Here is a 12,508-nt window from a genome sequence, read left to right on the forward strand (position 1 = left end):
GCAATATAATCAAGACAGAGCAATTATTGTCCCACAGTCTGTTATGGAGTACTTTTTACACACTTCCTTTCTCATATCCATAAAAATCAAAATTGACTCCCTGCCAGGCTGTGCTAGGTTTACTTCACATTCATTTACTTTATTTATGCAGTTGAAGTGTAATAAAAGTTTAAGGAAATGCGCTAAATTATAAGGACAATTTTGTTATTTTGAAAAGGTTTAATAGCTAACAATCTCATTATGACCCAAATAATTGTACAGTAATTATGATTTTTGCCGTATTTGAGCAGACTTGACATTTAAATGCCTCTTTGCTTACCTGGTTTTGTACCTTTGTTTGATTCTTCTACTTATAACTTAGAGACTTTTAGGTTACTGTGATTTAATCTAAGTGTTATTGGTCTCATCTGTCAAACAAGGTCATTGCCTTTTCTGTATATGGACTGATTGTGCTTACTTAACTCACAACAACTCATATATTAACTATGATACACTAGGTGTTAATAATAAACTGCTGCAATCGTCTTAGCACTAACTCGTGCACAGTGTTTAGGGTTACATTAAAGCTGTAAGACCTGTAAGTCGATCTGATCCATTTATATTGCATATTGTTTAGGTACAGCAGATAATGCAGCTTTTTTTCTCTAAGCATTACAGTTAAAACATCTGACTGCCTCTCAGTCATCAATCTGCAGTGTTGGCTTCAGTCGTTTGGTATAATGACAGCTGGCCAGTGAATGGATCCATTCTTAATTTTAGTACGTGCTCGCCGTGACGCTGCGCCTGTCCTTCAACCACTGCGGAGGAAAAAAAAGAGAGGTGCAGGAGAGTGTGGGAGAATGAATACAAACTGAGTCAGTCACAAGGCTATGAATTGCACTGATAGTTCAAAACATGATGCTATTTCTGCCAGCTACTGTTATTCACTCAACCCTAATACAATCAGACACTCCAACACAACGATTATGCAGGGGGCGAGACTGACCTCTTCTCAACTCCCAGCAGCCTGTGCTGCAGTTTCACAATCATTTGTGGGATTTGGACGGATAAAGAGAGAGAAATATAACGTTTAAAAGTGCGTTTCACTTAAACTTATGGTTAAAGGCTTACAAATGTTAGCTCTGCACGCTCTGTGCGCGATTAAAATGCAAACATTTGTTCAGGGTTTTTTTTTTTTTTTTAATTAAGCCATGCCTCTCTTATTACCTTTGTTGAATTAACTTTGATAACATTTTCACTTCAAGGAAAACAGAGTAATTTGCTCCTCTAGGCGCTCGCGTTCAATTCCAGCAGGTGGCTATTAGTGCTATCACAGCCCAGCTGACAGTATCTGAAAGGTCTCTTGTTCATTGTTACAACCTGCCATAAACATTTCATTACAGGGATCCTCAACCTATATTTTCATCCTCCCCTCTCTGCAGTCAGAACGAGTTCTTTACCCGAGCAGAGAAAACCGAGAAAAATGGAGCTCGGAGAGAGGGGGAGGTAGCGAGGGTGACAGGAAGACTCTCAGGAGCTCAAGCTGAAAATATTGAAGGCGAGGAGAATGTTAAAGTCAAAATGAAAATACAAAAAAAAGGTTGGGGGGGGGGTTGGATGATAGATGGCGGGGAGCAAAAGAGGTTATAAAGGAAAGTAAAAAGGAATCAATGCGAGAGCTTAAGCATGCTGCCAGTCTTTATTTTAAAGAGCAGACTTTTACAGACAACAAACTCCTACATTCCTGCCTGTTAGCCGACATAATCTCGCTGAAGGTGTCGGCTGCTCGCGCGAGCGCGGGGTTCAAGGGTGGCCTCGCTGCAGCGCCTTTGTTTTGTTGAGCCCGGCTGCAGCTCGCATGCTGCACCGGCTTCTTTTCTTAGAGCTGCAGAAGAAACGCCTTGCCTATTGATCCGCTCACATGTAAACAAAACATCTCCGTTCTTCTGGGCTCAAGGTACGAATACACGGGAGAGTTTGGTCGGAAGACTATACTATGCAGTGCGTTCCTCCTCTTCTATTTGTGTACACGGCCTCTGTGATTTAACAGCCCCTCTTGACAGCTCCTAGTGAAGTACAGCACACTTGCTGAAGTGGAAAAATGTCAGTCACCGGTCAGTTTAGCTTCGATTTGTATGTTTTTCTATTGCAGAGAAAGCTTTTTTTGCCCCTTTTTCTTACACATTTGTACCCATGCATTTCAATTCCTAAATTCAGACTTGCACTTATGATGCAATTACACCCATGTGATCATGTGACTGCTGATCTAATCGTTGCAATAATTAAACCTGAGGTCTTTTCTGCGTACTGTACGCTGGCTTCAGGTGATGTCGGGCCTGACGGGTGCAGAAACCGTTCAGTAGGCTTTGTGCTCCCTGTGTTTTCTGCTCTGGGTGCTTCTGTACGCCTGGCTGCTTTTCCCCTCCTCTCTCCATATACAACTGGGCTGCGGCAAGGGGGTCAAATGTCACCCTCTCGGGATTCTGCGTCTCCTTTTGTCATTGCTGAGCTTGATGATTGCTGCGCGTGTTTGTATGAGAGAGAGAGAAACAGGGCAAGAGATTGTGAGAGTAGGAGCAGGCTGAGAGACCGCGCTTTGTGTGTGAGGCTGCGATTTTCTGAAAGAGTCCGAGGGGTTTGGGGGTGAGTCAAAGTGAGATCTCCCCATCGTGGTGCTATAAAAATAGCCATTACAGCATGGTAAATCACAGCTTGCCTCTTAGACACATCACATCTGTACTAGGTTTGGCAAGAAATAGGTGCTGAGGGAATTATGTGTGTAGGGGTGGGTGGATGTGTGTGTGTGGGGTGGGGTGAGGTGAGGTGTGTGGAGGGGGGGGTCTTCATGGGCAACCAGCTGAGACCACATGCAAGGAACATCCTAATTGGTATTCAGGCCAGGGCTGTCACAGCTTCTCACACGCGGTCCTCACTGCATACACATTCCTTTCTGTTGCTACGGCGCCGGGCCCCAGAGAGTTTCTTCGACGTCAGAGACGAACCCGTCCACTCACAGAAACCCCAGTAAATCCCCGTGTCCATCAGCACTAGTCAAACGGGAGTCTTGTCACTTCTATTGTCTGCCATCTTATCTCCTTTTCAGCTCTTCAGCCCCTTTTGTTCATGCTCAGTCAGAGACACTATGGTTTACTAATTAAATGATTCCCTTACACTTCCACTGGGGTGTCAGCGCCTCCTTAAACAGACCCCCCTCCCCAAACGTAGTTGGTGGCTTAAATCAAGTATTTTATATGCACATCACACGTTTGTTCAAGGCTTTTGGAAGCTGTGAAATATTATTTCTGTATTTCTACAATTTGGGAACAATATGTTTTGGGTGTTTTTAATAAAAATTTTAAACTTTTGAGATGTTGTCATGGTGCCCATCAGCCCATCGGCACGTTATTTTGGGTTTTACCGACCGTTTTATGAAAGGATCCGACTGGAACTGAAACCACGTCCTGATAAATTCACTTGTAGCTCGAAGCCAGTGAGCAGGTGTCACTTCACATTAACATACCTGCCAACTTTCAAAGTCTCTGAGTGTTTTTGGAGGAGGGCAGGTGGTGTCGAGGAGTTGCGGACGTGTGGTGTGTTTGTGTGTGTCTGTGTGTGAGTTGCACTTTCTTTCACTCTAAGTGTTGCAGTGCAACCAAAAGAAGTTTGTTGATGTCTGCAGTTATTTTAGTTATTTTATTATCGTAGCATGAAAGTAGAAGTTATTTGATACATTTTCACAAATTTTCCAAACAGCCCATTTCTTTTCCACAAGAAAAGGAGGTTGGTGGCACGTTGAAATCTCTTTTTGGTACTTTTGATAGTGTCTCTGGTCTTTTCAGTGTTGAACTTTTGGTTCCAGTTCACTTTGTATAGATTATTAAACACTGGCTCTCTTCTACAGTGTGTCTTTGTCCTGTCCAGATCGACAAAGGATGAAGATAAACTGTGCCAGAGGCTTCATCCTGTAAAAAGGGAGATTTTCCTTCCCACTGTCACCAAGTACTTGCAGGAGGTGGTCTGATTGTTGGGATTTCTCACGATTATTGTGGGGTCTTTTCCTTAGAATATAAAGGACCTTGAGGCAACTGTTGTCATTGTTTGCACAACATAAATAAAACTTGTCTCAGTTTTGCATCAGTAATCGATGGATGAATTTCCTCCAACCTCAAAACTCTCACTTCCAATCGCATTCTTCCTATGAAGGATAAACCAGTGTTATTCCCTGAGCTATTCAAGCAAAACGGTCCTTGAAAAGGGGAGAGAAGATCTTTTCAGGGAAAAGATGGGCTTTGTTTCAACAACACCCTAAGTGGAACCTAAGAAGATGAAGTTGGGTTCTTGGAGATTTTATATTTGAGGCTGATGTTGCATTTCCTCGTGGCTCTTGAGAGAGTTCTGGAAACCTTCCCAAAAAGTCTTAGAGCAATCAGCGTGTCTTTATACAAAGACAGACATCTTTAAACATGTGACTAAGCTATCATTTCCATGGGAGGCTACAAACTCTTAGGGGCAGTTGACAAATAGTGACCTCAGACAAGGTTATGTCATAGTCTGTTTCATCTTGATACGTTTCTATATGTGGTGTGTGTATTTTAGCTCCTTATTTTTGAGTAGTAATTCAATTTCTATGTCTGCCTGCTGAACAGAATTAGCTTTTTCTTTACTGAGTCCATTGTGCTTGTGTGTGAAGTTGTATGTGTTACCTGTGGTATTTTCCCTTTTCTATTTTGTTTCCAGGGAAACAAAAATGTAATCCAGCCTGACAAATGTGAAATAGTATTTTTGCACCAACAAGGTGATTCCCAGGTGTTCAACCAGAATGGCTTGTTGTGCATTATGTCCATAAAAAAGTTTGAGGCAGACAGAAGGAGAAGTAGTAGGCTTAAAAACCTCTCTACAGTAGTTGAACAGTATCTGAAAGTCATGTCCTTAGAGAAAAAGAAAGATAGCAGAGACAGCAGATAAGAGATGGGTATTGTATTATCCCTTGTTTTCTGAATTCCCGTTTTGATATAGTTTTGCTATCACATACTTAGTTGTGAGAAAAAAACTGATGGGACATGGAAGAGTGGATCTGAATTAGAAACCATTTGCTCATTGACTAAGGAGATGTGTTTGACATGCCACGATCAAGATATATAAAATATATTTAAGTTTTCTTTTCAGTATGACACAGAATGAATGACTAAGACTATCAACTGAACAGGAACTTTTTGCAGGGGTCAAATCAGAAAGCCATATTCCCATAGATTTCTATCAGATTGAAGTATTTCCAACCATAATTGTCGCCATCATGGGGTCTTCACCCATGATGGAAAAATGAAGCCAATGGGCTTCATTTTTCCACCTAGAAAGCTATGTCAGTGTCTTTTTACTGCCTGTGGTCTGGTCCAACAGTTAATCCATCTACTGTTCACTGAAGCCTCATCAGAAATGGTGTCAGTGGAAGGGTGGCCATCAAATTATGTCCTTAATTTTAAACTTTGCCAATATCTCTTTTATCCAATAAAGTTATCCCACTTCAGTTATTTTTGTACAGCAAAATGAGATTTTCAAGCATACAGAATTATCACTAAAAGCTGCACTCTGATATGGGGTCAAGTTGGCAGTTACTGTAGTGGTGCATGTTTGTATTATTCCCAGAGTATTTTAATGTATTTAAGAAAATACTAATATTTTGCGTCCCTGTGTCCATACAATATTGCTAGGCGAAATATCGTGATGCTATACTGTGTTGATTTTCCCCCCCCAACTTTTACGAGGATGCCTTCAGAGGTGTGTAAATGTCAATTATTTAACCAGTGCTCCACACAACAGGATGTTTTGATCATGGTCACAGCAGAACCTGAGTGTCTTTCAGGTTGATTTTTTGTGTGTGTGTTGCAAAGTAAAGTCACTAATACCTGCAAGGTGCAAATTACAAACCGGAGTTAACAATAAAAAGTTATATCAGTGTCATTAAATGTTTATCTCCCGCTATTGTTTTTACAGTTCTCTTTTGTGCACTATGTTTTACCAGGTCACATATTGAAAATGTAACATTCAAAGAACAAAAGGTTTCTTTTTTAAACTTTACAATTATCCTAAAAGATAATGTGAAAAAAACCCTCAAATTGCAGAATACAAAACAGTAACGTAAATCCAGATTGTGCTGATATTTTGGTTAAAAGTATGATATGCAGTGAAACCCAGAGGAAGGTATTGTCTATCCAGTTCTATTTCAACATGTCTCATACCTTTCTTTAACACATGGCTGCTTTCGGTGAAAAACACCTAAAAAAACTGACAGAAAGAAAATCTAAGCTATTCACTAGTGAGGATACTGAAGCATTTTGCTGCAAAGTAACAGTAACATGATTGAAAGAAGAACTCCGGAATGTGAATGTGGAATTAGACATACACCACTGTGAGCAAGTGGTAACAAATACATTAATGAATTATATTTTTATAGAGAGATCAGCCACTTTAGGCAGATACAAACATGTTGTTTTTCATGAGTTGAATTATACTTCATCCTGATTCTGTTAACACTCATTTTTCCAGAAATTCTTGTCATACTTGGAACATTTTGGTATGATAAAATGAGCTACCTTTGCTGCTCTAACACTCCCTCTGACTTCTTTTTCCTCCCTGTCTCAGTTAGCACAATGTGAAGAGCCTAATAAGCCTGCCTGTTGGCACTTAGCGCACCTGAAAATAGCATTTCCCTGTTTACGCGCAGCACTGCTCTTCTCACAGTCTTAGATCCACCAAGAGCCCACTGTTTGGCAACACACAGCTGCTGAGATGCAACAACTCTGCATTGTTAATTTGTCTGACCTTTTGTTTTATCTAGCTGCAGAGTGGGAGGCGACCAATCTGAAGAAAGTGGAAGAAGCTTACGAGACAGTCAACATGGAAATAAGGTGAGGCTAAAAAAGAAAGCAACAGAGGCAGAGGTTAGCGCCTACTGCGGCATACGTGTGGCTAAATCCTCAACATTTTGCACTTTTTGTGGATGAGGAATTTGCCTCTCACAGTTTTTGTTTTTTGATCGCAAGCAGGAGCGTGACTGTAATTTCACCAAACCTTAAAATAGACTCCATCCTTCTGTGCTAACATAGTATGGAAAGAAGCACTGTGGTGAATATGCACTGTGTGATACCTAAGGCTAATGCTAATGAAGAAAAACAAACACTATTGGCTGTCTTCTGTACTCTGCTGGGTGGTCTTCTTCTGACTTAGTGTGAGCAGAAGAGTCTCCGTCTGGCTGGGAATTACCCACTACCCTCTCTGGCTTTTTAAAGAGAGAAATTGCAACTACTTTTTAGTAAAGAAAAAAACGATTTTATAGGATTCATTCTGCTCCTCGCTCTTCTGTCATGCTTACAACAGCTGAGGAGTAAAATCCACGCAGTTTCTTTTGCTCCCTCTCAGATGTTTTCACAGAGCTCAGAGCCAGCCAGCAATTGCTGATAAGTAGCTTCTGTGGCCCTTAGGCCCCCAAACTGTTCATTACAGTAGGGAGAGAGGAGTGCCAACTACAGAGGTGGCACTTACCAAAAGGTCAGCCTTTTTTCCCCTCAACCAAACACTTGCATGAGAGAGGAGGAGGAGGAGGAGGGTGGATGCAGGGGGACAGGAGCTGGCATGACTTCATTTGTTCTAATTATTCATTGTCCACCTTGCTTTAATTGCCTCTAGCCAAATTACTCACTGTCATTTGTGTGTGAGGACTCGGATGTGATTTTCTCCCCCGTGTCCCGGCCTTGCGCATTTTTCTCGTTCATACCTTTTAGAAGTCACATGATATCGAGGTCTACTTCTAATTAGTCCATACATTTTGCGCTGAAGAGAGCAATTTCCACAAAAATTGACTCTGCGCTTGAATGTTACGACCCCTGCCCCGCCGAGAATCACACGCGCACACGGTTACGCAACCCGCATCGCTTTCCTGACCCCGAATCGTCCCCCTACCCCCTGCCTTATCAACCTCAAGCGGAACAATCACCCTCCCTAAACATTTGTTAACCCCATTAGCAATTCTGGGTTATGAATATGGAAATGAGGGCCTGTGTGCTGTTAGAGATAGGGCTCACTTGCCTTATTTGCAATTAGCGAAGAAGAGCAGCCCTTACTGGCTCGGATAATTAGAGACACTGCATAGAAATGGGCTTTAACGGGCCACCTCATCAGCACACTATCTGAGACGTTAGTCGCTAGAAGGAGCAAGGAAAATAAAGCTACTTTGTCAGCACAGTTGTGAGTCATGCAGAAGTTATTAAAGCAGCCTGTCAGGGAGTGACAACAAATTGAATTGAAGAGTGTTGTCTTAAAACATAAAAAGGATTCTGTTCAGGTTTAGTTGAAAAATCATTTTTCATGGATTTCTTCTTAAATGATTTGCTTAAAAATACCATGAGTTTTGTTGTCTTTCCTGATGGAACTGAGGAACTTTATGTAATCTGTATTGTAACTTCCAAAACTAGCTTCAGATGTGCTTCTGATCTGTGTTTCTGTGTATTTTGGTTTCCTCAGTGACTTACAGAAGAAGTTGGCCATAGACTACGGAACAGACTGGGAATTTCTGTTTTTGAACGGCCAGTGTTACAAGCTGAAAGTATATGAGTAAGTACTGACAGACCTGGAGTGCTTCTGCCTTTTCTTGAACAGTCATGTGAAAAACCAGGTGCACCCTAATGTCATCTTGCTTTATCAGTCTCTCACATTGTCGTGGAGGGAATTTTGCCCCACTCTTCCTTACAGAGTTGCTTCAGTTGTTCTTTGAGTTTTGCAGGCGTTAGTTAGCATTTGACCTCAGAACACTTTGGTATTCAGAGGACTTCACGGTCGACTCTGTGAGTGCAAGATGTCCCGGTCCTGTGGCTGCAAAACAAACCCAACTCATCACACCTCCACCGCCGTGCTTTACAGTCGGTATGAGGTGTTTGTGCTGTTATGCTGTGTTTAGTTCCTAACGTGGTGCTGCACATTATGGCCAAACATCTCCACTTTGGTCTCATGTGTGTATTGTTTTTATATTGGAGTCTTTGGGAGCCCAGCTACCAATGGGTTGAAGGTGGATTTTAGATTTTGTCTAGTAACTTTTAAACCGTGTGCCTTCTTTTTTATTGTTGGAGGCCTTGGATCAGGGTGAACTGAAAGCATCAGTGACATAGAGTATATGACTCACGTATTGGTCTTTTATATGACCATGCTCTAATGTATGAAAACCAGACTTGGTGCATAGATCCGTGCAACCTTTTACAAAGCACAAAATGTGCACCATGCAACCATTTTTAATTGTAATAACGTTTCCTGCCAACGAAACGAAGAATCGTTTTATCTGGTAACAGAAAAAAAAAACTAGCTGTCGTTTCATCCTAAGGCTTGAGCCTCAAGCTTTATTTTATCAGCGTCGACACCAAACGTGGCATCCCATCCTATGGTTGTCCTGTCAGTGCTTGTAACATTTTGTAACACGATTGAAACAAGGTGTCATTGCACCTGTGCCGGTTGTATCTGTTTGGCCTCTGCAGTTAAAAAGCTCAAAGCAAACGCTACATATTAAAAATCACGTTTCGTTGTTGCAGCGCACTTGTCACGATTAAAGGCTGTTACTTGAAACATTAAAGCCTTTAACACTTTGTTTTTATTACTTGTGTTTTACCTCTGTGCCGCAGTTGAGCGTAAACTCCCTGGATGTGGAAGTCAGTCTGTTTTCAAGCGAACTCGCAAAAATCAACTTCTTGTCTTGCACAACTGTATTAAAACAAATTGTGTCTATAAGGAATGTGAACCATCTCGTAAAGATCCACCATTTAAGATTGATAATTTGTGAGCTCCAAGTCACCCTGGAGAAGCCAAGCAGCTAAATCAACTAAATTTAATCAACAGAATGAGCTTCTTTTACTCTCTCCTGCTGCATCCCTATGGCCCCTGCTGGGGTAGAATCTGTTCTCCTCAGGATTGCTTGCCAGCTGGAGCTTTAGAAGTCTGTGGGTGGTTGCAATTTTGAAAGAAAATTATCTGAGATCTGCACTAAGAGATCTGCACTGCGAATACATTTTCAGACATCCTTGGAATCAGTGGTTTTCCCATGCCCTTATTCACCAGTGTGATTTGTTTGCTTAGTTTGCCATTTAGGAGGCAAAATCTGAAAAGCAAAGATGAACTTCTTGCATGTACGCCAGAAGAAGATTCGTTTCAGGGTTTTTACATTACATGATAGTTTTACATAACGATATTTCACACTGCTTGAAAAATGGTTTAATTTCACGCTAAAGGGATGGGAAGGTGGCTCCTATATTATTTATTGAGCTTTACCACCGGAGATCCAAAAGAGCCTAAATGACCAAAAGACATACGTGAAACAAGCCATGGGAGTTTATGGCATAGGCGATTATCAGTCACATAACACCCAAAGGCTGTATGGATGGTATCATTTTTTAGTTGCATAAAACAGCAAAGGTTGAAGGAACAAATGAAAAATGTGTGTATTTCTTTAAATTAATCTCTAGTTGCCTTTTAGTAATTCTACGATCACTCAGCTTAACTGATTATATTGTTAGCTGCAGCTAAAATAACATAAAAAAAAAGTAAATTAATTAATAAATACGATCATCCACTTCATGGAAGCCGCTAATGCTACTATGCTAGTAGCATTAGCTAATTACCTAAATTACCTAAATTTTTTTCTTAAAATTTAGGTAATTTTACTTGCTGTATCCTCAAGTCACAGCATTAGTTATTTTTCTTATTAAACTTACATTTTGAAACCTGCCATGTTTGTTATGCCTAACGTCGACTTTGCTGAAGTAAAATAAATGTTCCATGTTGTACTGTATTGGGTGTAACTAGCTCTCATCTCCAATTAAAGATCATTATTTTATGCGTCTTTGACAGACATCAGCCTGCGACTTGTAGTGTATCATATGTAGCCATCAAATTCATGTTATATCTTTGAACTATTCTCATTAAATATATGTCATCTGCTAACATTGAAACGCCTCAGTGCCATTATCAGTACCAGTAAAATAATTTCTGCTCTCACAGCCAAAAGAAAGAGGGGACGGATTATTTTTGCTCATATTTTGACTCCAATTCTTTGCACATTTATCAAGTTAGCCTATTTCTCTCAGTCTCACACCTTCAGCCTTTTGCACAGAAACCCATAGTATGCTCTCCCTGGCCTATTGGCATCTTATATTCTGTTATTTTTCATCCTTGAAACCACCGAAGAGCACAATATCTACTTGCGTCAACTCAGTTGACCTACCAGCACCCTCTCTCCAATGTACCAGTTCCCCTCCCTGCCCCTCTTTATCCTTGCTGTTTGCCTTGAACTGTGATCCTGAAAAGACATGACATTGACAGACACATAAACCAACAGCTTTCTATAACTCTCCCTCCCATGCCCTCAAGTAGCAAAGCTACAATTCCTCTCCAATGATGGAGCAGAATAACACACTTCTCTTTCCCGCTTCTTGATCATCGGTTGAAACCGTCTTACAAGCGCCCTCCCTGGTGTTCAGATCTCTCACATTTGATTAAATTGCTCCATCCGTTCTTGAGTGGCAGCCAATATCGAAGATAAGTGCCCGAAGCCATAAAAGTTTGCTGTGCTGAAATGTTGCCTGTCTTTAATATGACTAATAGCTGTGCATTATTTAAATGGATGGGATCCAGTTGGTGCTTGGGCGGGGTTTGTGTAGGGAGATGATAGCAGTTGATGAGACGACCCCATTGAGACTAAACTGTATAAACTGGATTTGGTCACGCTCGTATGTTGCATTCAGAGCTTGTTATTAAAAGTGAGTCTCATCTGTATTGGAAGGTGCCAGCTGAGATTTCTGCTTTCGTCTTTGTAAACGTGGGCCCTCTTTTCTTTCTTTTTTCCTGAGACCTCTGCATCGTCGCCGCCTTGCCTCATGATGGTGTGAATCGCTTGTGCAAACTAGGGCTTGAAGGCCTTTCTTGTTTGTCCCTATGGGAGAAAAAATATATATAATTACTTTGATTTCAAAGTAGGAGAGAAAAGAAAACAGTCTTTTGTTGTGAAACACTTTCAAGTGGAATGATTAACTGTGAGATTGGAAGCTAAATGCTGTGTAGTAGCACTCTCCACATTGCCTTCTCATCAGTTTCTCTAAAGACTCTAAACAAAACGAATAAAAGCTTACAAAGAGAACTTATTCTTGCTGCATTATCATTTAATGGCCTTTATTGCTACACTCCCAAGCCCCTCTCTCCATACCTGAGGCTCCTCTTTTTATATTACATCACATTCAAAGTACTGTACTGAAGTTTACCTCCAGAAATTTAGCCATTAAAAAATCCACGTATTTTCCCCTGAAATGGTCTTTAGGGTGCTGTCGGAGGCCTTATCACAAGTCGGGAATTTAAAACGCGAGCTTCTGCCGGCGAATCCAAAATAAGCCTGGCAATTCAGTCAACACAGCCTGGCACAGCATGAAGGGAGACACCCCATAATGAGTTCTCAGAGGCGGAGTCCCTACCTACAGCAGAGCCTAATATTCCTCCTGTGGAT

At 41.1% G+C, this 12,508-nt stretch overlaps 1 protein-coding gene across 1 annotated transcript in view; it reads left to right on the forward strand.

Annotated features, from left to right (window-relative positions):
* LOC120721782 (glucosidase 2 subunit beta-like) overlaps positions 1-12,508 on the forward strand; it is a 162,303-nt gene that overhangs the window by 104,757 nt on the left and 45,038 nt on the right. The window contains exons 11-12 of the mRNA XM_040012325.1: positions 6,815-6,884; positions 8,497-8,586. Coding sequence (XP_039868259.1) covers positions 6,815-6,884; positions 8,497-8,586 — 160 coding nt within the window. The remainder of the gene's footprint in view (positions 1-6,814; positions 6,885-8,496; positions 8,587-12,508) is intronic.

Source organism: Simochromis diagramma, unplaced genomic scaffold (assembly GCF_900408965.1).
Source record: "Simochromis diagramma unplaced genomic scaffold, fSimDia1.1 OVJJ01000604.1, whole genome shotgun sequence".
NCBI classification, from domain to species: Eukaryota; Metazoa; Chordata; class Actinopteri; order Cichliformes; family Cichlidae; genus Simochromis; species Simochromis diagramma.